General features: G+C 41.4%; 1 protein-coding gene across 1 annotated transcript; it reads right to left on the bottom strand.

Annotated features, from left to right (window-relative positions):
* Window positions 1–1,510: 1,510 nt before the first annotated feature.
* Window positions 1,511–5,797, bottom strand: crhbp (corticotropin releasing hormone binding protein). The gene is made up of 7 exons (XM_010740507.3): window positions 5,627–5,797; window positions 5,461–5,554; window positions 4,954–5,111; window positions 4,423–4,633; window positions 3,852–3,997; window positions 2,346–2,463; window positions 1,511–2,255 (listed from the first exon to the last, which is right to left on the bottom strand). The coding sequence occupies exons 1-7, from the start codon at window positions 5,714–5,716 to the stop codon at window positions 2,101–2,103; spliced, it is 972 nt and encodes a 323-aa protein (XP_010738809.1). The 5' UTR covers window positions 5,717–5,797; the 3' UTR covers window positions 1,511–2,100.
* Window positions 5,798–15,980: the final 10,183 nt, after the last annotated feature.

Raw genomic sequence — 15,980 nt, forward strand, 5'->3', positions numbered from 1 at the left:
ACCAGAAAACATTTCCTCCATAAAATATGATCCAGTTTCACCAGAATCAGTGAAATAGTTGCTGCTGTGTGACTTAGTGCCGTAAAGCATTACGTACTTCTCCCGACCCGGAGCCCAAAGTTACATAGTGTGAGAACAGACGTACGAATGACAGAGACACCGTTCACCTGATCACAGGTCAGTGTGGAGTTAAACTCTGTTACACAGTGTTGCTTTAACGATTTATGTCTTCAGATAGTCGGCATGTCTTAAGAGACAGACCAACACATTATTGATTTTGATTTTTTTCTGGAGATTTGATGACGGTTGTCCTTTCAGACAGCTGCTTTAAGTCGACTCTCTTTTTTAATCCACATTTAGATTAGTGAAAGACACTAGAGGTGCTTATCACTACAATACACACACACACACACATGGATTTCTGACGTGAGTCATAATCACACACTCGTTCATCACCAGCTGTGGCTGCAGGTGTGTGTCATTGATAACACACCTGCAGGCCTTTAATCACTGGCCGCCCCATTGGTTTGTAACCATTCAAGCCATTATTTTCAGAGATATGGCCCGCTGCTCTTTCTGTGGTGACGGGGAGGCGGTCGTATACCGGAGACCAGTCACCAAAGACCCTCACGTCATGCCACATTTGAAGGGATAATGAAGTGGCAAATGCTCGCCACGCAACCTGAACGGACTCGTGGTGTTTGTCAAGTTAGGGCTGAGCAGAAGTCTGTTAGAAACAATTCAAATGAAATTAAATAGAGGATGGATGTTTTATTTGTATATTATTTCAGAGGCTGCTGAGGCTGGTTAGGTTGCTCCAGTTCTGGCACGACACTGGTGCCACAGCACACGCTGTGAACACCAGCACTCACCTGGAGCTCTGAGCACTGTGCATAGCGCTGCGCTTTGAGATAAATTTCATACATGACAATGACAACATGTTCAGCAGGTATGATGTCAAAGTGCAGCTGAGGCTAAAGGCACAAGAGGAGCCCCTCGATGTCATCAGCCTCTAAAGTTTGTCCCAGTGTTGTCCCGGTCACACGCTGCACAGAACCAGCGCTGTCTGGAAAGGTGGAGCAATAAACACCTCCCATATGTGTCCCTCCACTGAAACTAATGAATTGAAAGTAATTTAATGGAGCCGTGCACAGAACAGACAGGAACAGTTGCAGGAATTTCCTTTCGAACACAAACGAGCAGGAGGAGTGCTGAATATCCTGCATGTGCATAATAAATAATAAAGTATGTATCTGATAGATAGAGTAGGTCACGAAAATATATGTTAATGCAGCATAAAGATAAAGGTTTGTTGTGTTTGAATGAACTCGGTTATCAGAACATAAAGCTTTTTGTACTTTTTAAACTTTGCATTAAGGTATAAATTATGTTTATTCTTCATATTCAGATCAACTGAGTCCCAGTATTTGAGGACAACACACTGTTTCAGTGTAAGTGCTGCAGTGCACAACACAAAGACGTTTGAAATCAGAGCCAAACCACAGCTGAGTGCTTTGTCATGCGGTATAGTTTTATTACAAAAAGGTTTTATACAAATTGAACTGCATAATGGCAATGAACACTTGTATTTATCATAATGAACACTTCTGATATTGCCATCTACGTGGTCCGTGACAGGAAATGACTCGGCATCGTTCAGCAAAAAACAAAAAACAAACAGAAGGTAACATTCATTTTAGCACCATTCCTTTTCAAGAATGTTGGCCATGAACCCATATACAACTTAATAACAATATCATAAGTCCCTCGTCTCAATAAATATATTGTACACAAAGCAAAAATAAAAAACAATAGCAGTTCCACCAAACACAAAATGACACTAAACTTTATTCAGCAACCAGAAAGAGTGAAAAAAAAAGACAATAAAAATAAAAACGAATTGAAAGTCCGATAGATTCTAGAGCCTGTTGGTGCAATCCAATATAATATCACCTATTTTTTATTCACTTTTATGTTTATGTCTTTGGATTTAAGACATTTCATCTAATGAGAGCAGCTGGACCTCTTGTTTTTAGTAAAATAATTTAAAAAATGTTTGCAGTCAAATGATACATTTGTCACTTTATGATCCTGTCGGGATCAGTTATTGAAACAGAAATCTTCCACGTTGTTGAGTTTGATGGTCTGCAGCTCCTGGCTGTCCAGCAGCCTGTAGCTGAAAGACACTCGGCTGACAAACTTCCCGCTGGACACCATCCTCACCACCGTGTTGTCGCAGCCGATCTTCATGTGTGCTGCAGGGACAGAGGAAGGAAAGGTCTCAGTTCAAGCAGAAGTCGGTCTGATGATGTGGAAGTAAGGAGATCATCATCGCGTGTACTCACTGGGTCCAATAAAAGAGATGCAGAGGTCCGTGATGGGCAGCAGCTTCGATGTGTCGATGCCATTTCCTCCCAGAAGCTGCACGTAATCTCCCGATTCTCCGCAACCAGGCGTGGACCTCTGCGGAAATCAACACGTGGCTTTATGACAAGTGGCAAATATGATCCATCAACAAGATTCAGAGGAGCGACAGTCAGTTTATCACAGTGTCTAGTATCTGTAATAACACTGCAGACCTCTTCTAAGGCCTGTCTATGATATGCATAGATATAGGTGAGAAATAATTGTGCATCTGCCCTGTGAATTGAATCTGTTCACAATTTAACACATTCTTGGCTCTTGCTACACGCTTCCACCAAGTTTCAAGAAAATCTGACCGCTAGTTTTTCCATAATCCTGCTGACAGACAAACAAACAGCACCGAACTCATAACCCTCGTAGAAAATATAACAATGAACCATCATGCTGATTTCATTTGTCTTAAAGGGATCATTCTTATTATCAGATCCACTGTGAGCTGCAAAGTTTGGCGTGAAGTCTGTGGTCTACAATGTGGCTTCAGGGCAAAGGTCTGTCTGACAGCAAAGAGGTAAAACAAGCTCACAGTGAAGTAAAGTACGCTGACACGGATCTTCATCTTTTCAGGTGGCTAAAATATGCAAATGCTTTCTGTGCCGGGACTTCTGTCTTCTTCTCCAAAGTGAGAGTGCACTGACCGCTATCCCTCTATCTCTTTAAAATGACCCGTCTTTATACTTTGTAACCTGATTTAGATACAGACTGTGCTCAGAGGAGCAACCTGTGCCTCGTGTTGGAACATTGTGAACAGAGTTTGGGAGTGTACAAAGCGTGAATTTGAAAAATTTCCTCAAAAATCTCTAACATAAAACCTGCATTCATTGATTTTTATTTATTTTTTGGGCCACTTGAGGGCGGCAGAAACAAGCTGTGAACACGGCACTGACATACTTGTTACATACAAACAGTTACAGCCTAGTTACACGTCCTGCAGATGCAAAGCAACATGATCATTCACACGTAGTGTACAGCTGGAATGTGTGCAGAGCTTTTTGACCAACGCCAGTGAGACTGAACCAAAAGAAGGAACTGAAAGACACTAAAATGCTCTGCAGAGCTGCAGGGAGCAGCAACGTTTGGTGATTCTTTCTTTCTTTACAATGAGCCACCACTAAAAATGTTTTGAGGACTTCTAACACATTCATAGAAAGTCTTAATTTAGGTAAAGCATATAATTATGACACTCTGCTTTCAAACAAGTCAAATCATGGGCAGTTAAAGTTGCATAAGAATCGTACTCAGTGTTTTAAAGGGTCAGCTAACAACTTTTTTATCAAATGTGTGTAATAGTTTGTAATTGAAGCTCTGTTTCTGGAAAGATGCTGCTGTTGTGTTATTTTCAGCTTCTATGAGCACTTGAGAATTTGAAAAAAACGCGGTGAGGACAAGAATCAAGAGCCCCGAGGCAGTGATGAAGTGTTTGCATTCACCTTGGGGAAGTTGTTGAAGTGTCCCAGGCTGAACTCGGAGATGTCGATCTCCACTGGATATATGATGGAGAAGCTGCAGTTCCTGTGCTGCTGCGGGCTCACCATTGTGTAACTGCCCTCTGGTGACTGAGAGATGACATTACAGGCTGCAAAGGAGACGAGATGTGGTGAGAGGAGGGATCGATTCAAAACAGCAATGGCAAAACATGAAGGTGCTTTGATAAATGAGCAAACGTGCATGCAAAGTTTTCATTTTATTTCTGGTTATTTGAGTTTGTTGCTGAAACTTGACGTGCATGCATTGCTGCAAAGCTTCTAAGAGTTCAAGAGAATTCAAGTCTGATATCATGAAAGCAAATAAAGTGGAAATCTAATGTACTACAGGGACATTTACAGGGTTCAGTCAGAGGATTGTCTCGTCCTTACATGTTACAGTAGGACAGCATTTGCAATGTGATCCTGGTCCTGATCCAGAAACATAGTGATGGCAAACTGATGACTAAAGCACCCTGCCAGGCTTGTATCATCACCACAGACTCACACACACATGGAGCGGCTGTGTCTCACTCACGGAAAGGGTCGATGTGTTTCCTGAGCGTCAGGGTGAAGCTGCTGCCAGCGTTGTGAATTCGGAAGAAGATCATGGCCACGTTCTGAGAGGAGCGCACGCTTCTCCTCACCGATCCCGAGTCGCAGTAATCCACGTAGCGCTCGTGCGGGGGCAGCGGGTGATCCTGGGAGCTGGGGAACTTCTCTCCCTTCATCACCCAGCCGTCAAACACCTGCACGGGACACATTAAAGGGGAGAGAGGCTGATTTCTGCAGGGGCTGGAGTGCATTTTGGGTGATCATCATGGAAAGTTTTAGATAAGTAGGTTATGTGCTATTGCCTTATGTTAAAGGAGCTTTTTTTCTAATGACTGACTCCAGCTTGGCATGAAAACAAGCATGCAGTGTGCTACAACAACTGCTAAACACATGCTGATTACACAACAGACCCAAGAGTTAAAGATGCAGGAACTTCCAGGAACCCATGGAGTTTTTTTTTTTTTTTTTAAAGAGGATCAGAACGGTTCTTTGTGTGACAAAGTTTTTGGTTTACCGTGATGAAGTCTCCTCCCCTGCAGTCGATGTCAACGCTGTCATAATCCACAGTGATCACCTCGTTGGGCTCTGCCATGAAGAAGGCAGCACAGCTGAGCTGAGGACGCTCGGCCGTGAAGGTGAACTGACCCTCCACTGCAACCATGTCCAGACAACCTGAGAGACACACACACACACACACACACACACACACACACACACGTGCATATACAAGAAAACCAGAAAACAAGTCAGTTAGATATAAAACAGCACGTATACGAGGCTTTTCTTTGATTTGTACTGTAATTATCATTCATTTATTGCATCCACTGCTTTATTTCTCTGATATTTATTTTAATTTTTACAATTTGTGACAATAAAACAAACTGAAAAAGTGAAAAAGAAAAAGTGAGAAGTCTTAGAAATATCTTCTATGTCCTGTTTAAAACTAAACAAAATGTATGTGAGAGATAAATGAACGCACACACACATAAAATACATTAAATACAGATTTGATGTGACTCACGCAAAGGTCGACGGTACATTAACTCCTCAGGTATTTCTCTCTTGAGCTGCGAGTTTAAAAATGAAAATAATTCATCTTTGGAGATCTCGTTGTTCTGCAGAAGAAGAAACATTTTGAGTTTAACAGGAACTTTACAGCTCAGGTTGAAATGTCTCCTGAGTCTCACCTCGATATATCTGGAGTCTCCCTTGAGGACAGACAGGCACAGCACCAGAAAGAAGAGCTGCTCTCGGAAGGTGCGCTCCATAATGCGCATCTCGGTGTGCAAAAAAAGGCGCAGCTGAGCGGAGGGAAAAGTCTGAGCTGCTCTGCGACCGAGCGGCGGCTTTTTATAGGACCAAGTTCTGTGAGGACCATGGTCGCTGTCACCCACCGTGGACCTCCACCTCCTCCACCAGCCCTCCCCTCCCTTACCCAACCAATTGCGTGGGCTGTGACGATGGAGAGAGAGAGAGAGAGAGAGAGAGAGAGAGAGAGAGAGAGAGGCAGCTGATGCCAAAAGATGCTCAAACAACAGAAATCAGACTTCAGATTATCTCAGTGCGTCCACAGAGCTGATCATGATCACTGATCAGCTCCAGTACACTTTAGATGTTCATGTCTCTGAACACATAAATGTCAAATATCAAACTCACTCACTGTAATGATTTCATGTGAATTTCTACATTTCCCTGACAAGTGGACACACTCCATTTGTTGATGAAGGTCATGTGATAGGGTCAAAAACTCAAAGAGCAACTTGATCCAAGATCAATAATCAACTTTCAAGAATAACAGAATAAATCAGGGGAATGTGTAATATGAAATATCATATGATCAATCACATAAAATAATAATAAAATCCTAAATTTGTGCCTTTCACAGAAGAATCATTAAAATGAAGTTTATATCATGAGGCCATCAGCTTGATAGTCTGATAATAAATACAGTGTTTTTACTTGTACACAAAGCAAAAAATAAAAAAACAATAGCAGTTCCACCAAACACAAAATGACACTAAACTTTATTCAGCAACCAGAAAGAGTGAAAAAAAAAGACAATAAAAATAAAAACGAATTGAAAGTCCGATAGATTCTAGAGCCTGTTGGTGCAATCCAATATAATGTCACCTATTTTTTATTCACTTTTATGTTTATGTCTTTGGATTTAAGACATTTCATCTATTGAGATGTCTGATAATAAATACAGTGTTTTTATACTCTGTCATCATTTCCTATTCATAGAATCAGCGTGGCAAGCGAGGTTAAAGGTCATGTCAAAGGTCAAGGTGGAATTTATAATAATTCCCTCCGTATATACTGTATGCAAACACACCATACTTTATATACAGAGGAGTGAAAGTGCAGTGTGCACACCAGAGGAGAAACAAAATGAGAGATTATATATGATGAACCGATCTATACAGAAATGTGTTTATACACAGCATACATAGACTGTGTATGAGTGACGGTATTTACATGGTTAAAGAAGGAAAACTGAATTCAAACAGTGAGAATAAATCATTTATATTTACAGTAAATGTTTGTGACGCAGCGTTATTACAAATCATTAAAAAATAGTCCCATATATGCTGCTGTTGCTAGGCAGGAATGCAGCTCGCTGTCAGATGATGCTCTGTTACCTGGACGCTGCACCTGTATGCCTACCTGCATCATGTTTAAAGTGAACCCTCGGTTAATTCTTATTTGTATTTGAGTTTTTCTCATGAACTCATCGAAGCTGTCCTTCCTGTATCTGAACTCCCCTAAAACTCTCTGTTTGTTAAACATCACTCTGCTGCACAAATCCGACTCCGACTCTCCATTTCTAAAACTTCAGTGAACTGAAACGGCTGAAAATAAAAGTTAAGAGTCGAGTCTAATGAATAATTATTAATGTTGGTGAGAAGCGGCCGGGAGGATGGAGACGGAGGATCGTCTGTGTTTGGGTTTCTCATCTGTAAAATCGACTGCGACGTCTAACTCGTGTAGCAACCTGCTGTGATTTCTGCTGCGATCGCTTCACACTCGCGTTCACTAAGCTGCCTTCACACCTGCCCCGCGTGACGCGGTCCTAACAGACCCCGGAGCCTCCTGTGAAAACCTGCGTGAACGATGAACAAACAGATTCTGAAGGAGAGGTTGATGTGAAATCTCGTCATGCAAAATGTGTATCTGCAAAACACAATCTGCATATTTCTGTGCATTTGCAGTCAATTAAAATGTAAAAAATCAAATGAATGACTTGATTCTTGAAGAGTTTGCACATTTGCAGACTTTCTAGACAGTCAAGGACACGGCGTGCTCGTCTTCCACCTGTCTGAGCTCAGCCCCTGAGGTCTGCAGGTGCCTCAGGCTGCTGAAAAGGTCAGTCCAAAAAACTGGGCCTCACTACAGTCCACAGTCTCGGTGATGACAACATGTTTGTGCCTCCGAGATAAGCAGCGGATACACTTGTATCGAAAACTATCTTTTAGGAACTTAATATTCACACACCTGGGAGGCAAATGAAACTTCAGATACAAGTTACTTTGAGTTGGCGACGAATGTTGCCGTTGACGTAAATTCCCAGATATGAACCACGCACGCAAACTGCAACAGTTTAAATCTTTCTCAGAAGGACTCATTGTGTTTCACTGTTTGTACATGAGCAAACACGAGCACTTCATTTGAAGTGTACTGACCCCTTCAGCCACAGACGCACAAATTAAAAACTGACCAATGAAGTCACAGTGTGGCGAACGCTGCAGGAGGTTTCCAAGGACAGTTTGGTGTGTTTGGACGTTGGGGGGATGGGGGATTAACTCTGGGCCATTGAGCGTGATGTCAGGCTGACAGCAAGCCACAAACTTTTCAAAGCTACATGTCTGTTTGACACCAAAAACATAAACTCTCATTTGAGTATTCCAGTGGAAACCAATAAAACCGTAATATTTGCAAAAGACTGATATTTATGATTTATCTTCTCCACTTAGAGTTTGCAAACCTTTCTGGTTCACCCAGTGTTGGCAGAATAACAGTTTAATCTCAGATATTTATGCTGTCTAACACATATTCATATCATATTTAGACCTTCCCTTATTGGGTATACTGCCTTGTGTTATTAGGTTTCAATGTTTTTGCAGGACGAGTGTCTAATCTTTAAAACAGGATACATTTAGTAACTAAAGGCAATAACCTGAATACTGTACGCTCTCAGAGAGACACTTAATAATAATAATATAAACTTTATTTATGAAGCAAACAACAAACCCAAAAACAACTAAAAGTGGCTTTTTAAAGGCGATTTAAAAGACCAGACGGAGTTTGCAACCCTCAGTTCCTCAGGCAGGTCATTACTAAAGGTATAAATCTGGACCTAGGATGACGCAACCAAGGACCTCAGGGAGAGGCTGAAAGATCTGCTAAACAACTTGGGCCTCTAAAGGCTTTGCAAGTAATCAATAAAATCTTAAAATCAATTTGGAAAGCAACAGGTAGCCGGTGAAATGAAGCCAGGATCGGCGTGATGTGATCTGGTTTCTTAATCTGAGTCCAAATCCTGGCAGGAGACGGTCTGGACGAACCGAAGAAGGACGAGGAATTTCTTACTGGTGCCAGAGAAGAAGGAACAGTGATCTAACCGACTAGTTACGAAGGTACAAATAACAATTTAGCTGCGCTGCACTTGAAAATGTGTCAGTTATATGCATGAACGTGCACTGCATTTATTTAAAATAACAGTACAGGATGTAGAAACCTCTTTAAACCTGATAATCACTGTGTAGATGCACATGCAGTTTATTTTTTTCTATTAATGTTATGTCATAAGGCCAAAGTGTTTTCCATCACAGCACTTCTATGGCACGATCTCTGCATCACATTCAAACACAAACAACATAAATGTTTTGAATGGCAGACACACGTTTCATTACAGTCACTAATCTGAGTTATTTTTGACATTTGCATACAGGCTTTCCCATCTGAGCGCTCATTAAAAATCAGTTTCTGCCTCTTTGAATGCTCGCAGGGGAGTTTTGTTCGGCCTCTGAGTGACTCTGCAGAGATGCCGTTCAGCCCTGAGAGGTCTGGTTGAATAGCAGAAACCATTAAGTGACTGGTGATGAAGCTTCATTAGGCTCCATCGAATCAGATGCTTCCCATTGTGTCCTCTCTGGAAGTTATGTACATTATCTTCTAGTGGAGCAGACTCTGACATAATTAATGTCCACTTTAGCAAATGAGATTTCGCAAATATGCTTTCACCGTTGCAGGAGGAAGTATTTGCAGCTCTTTGGACAAAATATGTCTCCATAGTGCCACTTGTGTTCGGCTGCACTTTTAAATTAAGCAGCTTCAGATGAGTGCAATCTTTTTTTTTCACTGTATTTCTTTCAGTATCATTTCTCTGCACTCAACATTTTCATGGACTTTCATGTGACAATCTGAGCCAAATCATTTAAAAATAAGACCGGCTGTGTGTTCAGGCAGAACGAAGGTAGATCTAAGACGCGGCGCAACGGCAAGTCAAATAAAAAGAAGCAAGCGGTTGGGAAGTGGCACGAAACAAAGCGAAGATGTCTGCACACCGGTTAAAAATGTTTTTAAAATGTGCATATTTAACTAAATTTTCGACCTTATACTTCATGAACGTGCAAACACAAGAGGAAAAAATAAATTTAAAATTTCAACCCTGTTGGTTTCTGAGTGGGCTGCTTGCTTTACAGTTGGTGTGTTGGCTGCTACAAAAATTCACTTTCCTTTCCGAGCACAACTTGAACCAACAACTTTTTCTAAATAACAGATTTTAAATCATTTTGATGCTACACTGACTTATAGCTGCCGTTAGCTCAGTTTGTTAGCCGGGCTGGGTTAGTGGTTTGGACCACAGGTGGTGTTGTCACCACAGATACTATCCGACGGTCCTAAACCACAGGTAATTCATATTAGTGGTAAGTAAAACGAGCTGGCTGCTGTGTCTTGTAACTCTCGACCCTTTGACATCACATCTAACCTTTGCCTCTTTTAATAAAAGGTCAGACAGAACGCCCGGAGCTCTGTGCTACTGTCACCAGCGTTCTCCGTTTGTCCTCCATCTGACATTTGTTGAGAATAAGACCTGAGGAATTTATCTGAAAACCAGCGAATAATGTCTTTAACGTCAAAAGTTTATCATCATTTCGAAGAGATAAACGCAGATCACAGCACCACACGCGCCAATAAAGATTCTGAACATGCTGCCTCGCGGGGTCGTGAGCCAAACGCTGTGACTGAGAGGCTGTGACTGGACTGTGAGGTCGCCTTGTATCTGCTCCCTCCCCCCGACACTGATAAACAGCCCTCACATTCAGCAGAAATGACACAGTAATGAAAACGTAAAATCTTTTTTGTAAAGTTCAGAGTCTTTGTGTGTTTCAGTCATTTCAGAAAATTGCATTTCTTATCACACGGCGAACTTATGAACAGTCTCCCATCGATACATTTCTGATGCTCAGACTAATATAAAAGGATGCTGAGGTAAGGAGGCAGCAGTCCAGGGTTGATCGTATCGTTTGGAGTTTACCTGGAAGCCTCGATGCCATCGCTTTTCCATCAGAGCTGACGCGCTTGACAGGCAGAGGACGGCAAGAGCTATCTCTGTCTTTGACATGCAGCTGTGGAGGAAAGGTGGATGGTGGATGAGAAGAGGTTATTGGATTTTTGTACAGGATGTGAAAAAAACTCATTTTAAACTCGAGGTTTCATTTCATACGTCACACGTTGCATAATTGCAATAAAACACGAATGAATGTATGATCCTTAGACGAATAGCTAAGGGTCGTCTGCATATAGAGAGAAGTCTTTACGATGCACATTCTTTAATACAGAAATTTTTAATATGGAATATTTAAATTAATTAAATGTTGACTGAAAGTTGCTCACAAAGCTCTTTTCTGCAAGCCAAAGCAACGCTGCAGTCGATGAGTGATGAATGTGATCAGGTTTTGTTTGCATTATTCACTTGGATATCTATTAAATGAATTAAAAAAGCTTGTTGTTATGGATTCCCTGTTTTCTCAGGTTAATAGATTCCTTGACGGTGTAAAAAATAGTGAGATAGGCAGTGAAACAGTGAGGATAATGTTGGCTTTATTCCACGTTTTTATGTCATAGAGTGAGTGATGAGATGTTTTGCTGGGAGGATTGTAATAACTGCACTTATAAAGTCAATTTTATTGATTAAAGGACTGGAGTGTGGAGTTTAGAGCAGTGGTTCTTAACCTGGGTTCGATCGAACCCTAGGGGTTCGGTGAGTCGGTCTCAGGGGTTCGGTGGAGCCTCCGCCCTGGAATTTTTTATACCATTTGTTACAACATATCTTTGTGAGCAATCGTTTTCGAGGATGCTGGACATAAAAACTAAGAAAAGGAACAGACTTTGCTGTGAAAATGACATGAGACACATCTGAACTGGTCTCTCAAAGGCAACAGCAGAAGTCACACTGAGGTAAGTTGTTGTGAGTTCATGCACTGTGTTGGTTTTGTTATTTGAACAAGGTGATGTTAATGCACGGTTCATTTTGTGCACCAGTAAAAAAAATCATATTTTATTTTTTACTAAAGAAGGGTTTGGTGAATGAGCATATGAAACTGGTGGGGTTCGGTACCTCCAACAAGGTTAAGAACCACTGATCTAGTGGCATCTAACGGTGAAGTTACTGATTGAAACCCTCGCCCTCTCTGTCCTGGCATGAGGGAGAAACTACGGTGACCACGAGACAAATATAAAACATGAAAGGTCGTATTTGGAGGCTGTTTTGTCCATTCTGGGTTACCATAGAAACATGGCAGCTCAATATGTGGCGTCTGTAGATAAAAGTTTCATTCTCTAAATAAAGCACTTTAAGTAAAATGTATTAATTATTTATATCTTGTGTTTGTAAGGAATGATTTACAGTGTTAAAATAGAAAATGAATTTGATGTGTTTTACCAGAGTTGTACCAAATAATACAGAATTACACATAGCAGTACATGACACACACACACACACACACACACACCCTGTGAGTTTATACCAAATAAAATTGATAAATATTACATTAACTGTTTGGTGAATATGTCGAATTATTCTGTCGTTTTTGGTCGAGTTGGTACAATGGAAACATGAAGTGATGTGACAACCTCGTGACCTCTGACGCCGTGTACATACGCACACACTCGTGCATGGACAAACACACACACACACACACACACACACACACACACACAAACGAGTGTGAAAGCCCGCTTCATGCATCAAAGAGTGACATAAGCAGTCTGTACCTTCTGTGTGTGTGTGTGTGTGTGTGTGTGTGTGTGTAAGGCGGATTCAGTTTCAGCCGTGTATAATTCAGATTTAGGGAAACAAAGGCCTGCTTATGTCATAACAGGGTAAGCTACACATTCTTGCGAGTTGAGCAGAAAACAGTGAAATCCAGCAGCTGGTAAACAGGATGAGCGCTCCCTCAGCATCTTTATGTGTTCTCCAACGACGGCTTTGACCTATTTTACACACATTCATGAGTCTGATGGACACACAACATTCAGTTTATTACTTCATGGACTTTACATCACCTGTAGCTCAGAGAATTATTATTTTTTGCATTATTGGGTCTGATTAAAATGTGTCCATCAGATGAACTCATTGTTGTCTGTTGTTCACTTTGTTGAGATCTGACTCTGACGCCTCTCTTGCTTTTTTCATGGAGACAATCTTCATTTGTGTGACTCTGACGTGTTGGCATCCCCTCGTACTCACACGGCTTCTAACAGTTTCTGATGACAGTGCAGGACAAGACAAACCTGCTGACACGATGTAAGAAAAAAGATATAATCTGATATAATATGTTGTACTTATCATGCCCTCTGCTGGACAACTGAAGAGTCTGCATCCTTTTTTTCAAATAGTTTTTAATCATTTTATGTATCACACACCGAGTGTCAAACCTAAATCTGATCTACAAGCACAGACAACACCTGCAGCATCCTCTAATGAGGAGGAATGAAAAGTGTCTCCTGTGGAAACTTTCATGTTTAGGAGAGGATGTAGTAGAGGATGCTCAGGAAGTTCAACCAGCCTCAGAAGCTGCTGTCTGTTCTCTGCACAGCCGTCACTGTGTGGTTTGGATCAGCCACCAAACTGGACAGGATTGCAGGACTGGTGCCAGCCTGGCCTCCGTTCAGGACGTATGCATGTCCAGAGTCAGGAAGATCACTCACAACATGAACATGTTCCAGCTTCTCCCCTCTGGTGGGCGCTACAGAGGACTCTATGCCAAATAAACAGACACAAGGCCATCACTGTGATGAGCACATCCACAAATGATTCAATGATTATAAATGATTTATCATTTATTTACAGTTTAATATCCAAACTGTCCTTTAACGTGTACGTGAGTGTCAACACAAAACCTGCACAGCATATAGACGTGACTGTAGACGAGTATACACACATGTACTGTACACAAACATCTGCTTCATGCATATAAAGTAATCTATTACATTCAATATGTGTTATCCTGCACAATTTGCATTTTATTTTATTTACAGTTAAACATTATTGTTGCTTTATATCAACTTTTTCTAGCTGTATGTAGCTGTAGCAACTTAAAAACATCATTTATATTATATATTTATATTATATTACATATAAATTCTTTTCATGTTTACTCAATAAAGATTATTCTTAATAATAATAATAATAAGGGCTGCACATGTTTGCGTAAACTGGCCCTGTATAGCAACATCTCATGAAGTTGCATTTTATGATATAAACTGTCAACCTGAATCCAACATAATATTCATAATAAGTAAACAAAGAAGTTATTTCATAACTTGTGCTGACATGTCACTCAGCTGTGTGTCCAGAGGATTTACAATACAAATACAGCAACGCAAGTACAAGTAAGTGGACCGTGAGTTCAGCTGTTTTGTCAACGACTGCTCTTAAGGTCAACGGCGAAGAGTCAAGCTCAATGGCAAGTTGGAACATCTCTTATTTCACCACGACGACTTTGATTCGACAGTGGACAGCTTTAGAACAAGCGAGCGGAGCACGACACGAGTTTTCAAGGTCAAAGTTAATTGTCAAACCCGACTAAGCACATTTTGATGCATGCCTTGTCCCTGAAGATGAATTTCTCCATCATGTTATTTCAGTCGCTGACAGAGAAAGTCAAACCTCAGAGCTGCAGAAAAAAAAAACACTTTACCAAGGACATGAGATTGTAGCATCGCTTCAGAAAGAGGGAACAGTGACCTAAAAAGAACTCAGAGAGTATTTCTAGATCAAAGACTGCGGACTAGTTGACAAAATATGAACCTGTCCTTTAAAGATCACTGATAATTTGTTGAACACTTATAAAAGGTGTAGAACGACTCTTCTGAAACCCGTGGGTGACGTCACAGATACTGCGTCCATGTTTTATACAGTCTATGATCTGAATCTAAAGGAAAAGTTACGGTATCGTCATTAAGTCATTGGGATTCATTCTCTGGGGACCACGAATATCTGTCTTCCAAAGTTAAGGGCAATCCATCCAATGGTTGCTGAGACACTTCAATCTCATGGTGGCTCTAGATGAAAAGGCAGGTGGATCATCATCCTCTGGGGACCATGAATGTAAGAGAGAGACACTGACATCATCATTCCTATTGTAGTTAGTCTGTTTAGTAAATTAAAGTAAATTACTTACAGTAGTTACAGTCAGCCCAGTAGCATATGTACTGGTTCATTTCCAGTCCATGTTGTTCATGCTGTCTGCCCGATCCCGCCTGATTTGGTTTGCCTCTTCCGAGTGATCTCCTGGTTTGGACGCTTGACCTTTTACCCTGCAGATGTGTCGTGCTTCTGGGTTTGACAGTTCTTCACAATCAGCTGATAGTTTGCCTTGCTTTATTTGTGCAAACAGCATAACAATCTTTAAGATATATATATATTTTTTTTCTCGTTTGGCTCTCAACGAAGGCGGTCGCATCTTTTTTTCCTCCCCTCCTCCCCTTGGCCTTGCCAGCTCTGCTCCTCTGTCTGTGTCTAGTCTTTTGTCTACTTTGAAAGAGACTCTCCTTGTACTGCTCTGCAATTTATCAAGCATCATGGATTTGATCAACTGGTCTCTAAGCGCAAATGACACCATCTTCTCAACGAGAAGCCCAGGTTTGGGGGAACCTGTATGTCCCGCCGGAACGTTTGCAGCTGGTTACTCGATGGACGCCTGGGAGAAGTGGCGGGTCGTGTGTGTGGCGTCTCTTTCTGTGGAGGACGTTGAAGACATCTACCTATTCGGATTGTTGATTACAAGTGTTTTTCTGATTGGATCGGGCATTGCACTGGTTCACCGAGGTATGCAGAAAACACTGACAGCCGTGCAAAGCCCCATAAAGCTGCCAGTAATGATCGAAGCACTGAGCAGAGCTGTCGGGAATCTGAATGAGGCCGTGCAGCGGAATATGGATAACATCACAGCTTTGAATCGCAAAGTGGACGACATCAAAAAGACTATGAACCGGAACATGGTCACCATTACAGGATCGATGGAAAACATC

This window comes from Larimichthys crocea, chromosome IX (assembly GCF_000972845.2).
Source record: "Larimichthys crocea isolate SSNF chromosome IX, L_crocea_2.0, whole genome shotgun sequence".
Taxonomy (NCBI): domain Eukaryota; kingdom Metazoa; phylum Chordata; class Actinopteri; family Sciaenidae; genus Larimichthys; species Larimichthys crocea.

Bases quoted from the DNA above. Each gene is read 5' to 3' on its own strand.
- crhbp (XM_010740507.3), bottom strand. From the start codon at position 5,716: ATGCGCATTATGGAGCGCACCTTCCGAGAGCAGCTCTTCTTTCTGGTG. The intron at 4,634-4,953 runs GTAAACCAAAAA...TGTCCCGTGCAG, and splicing joins GGGGAGGAGACTTCATCACG to GTGTTTGACGGCTGGGTGAT. The intron at 3,998-4,422 runs GTGAGTGAGACA...TCTCCTTTGCAG, and splicing joins GAAACACATCGACCCTTTCC to CCTGTAATGTCATCTCTCAG.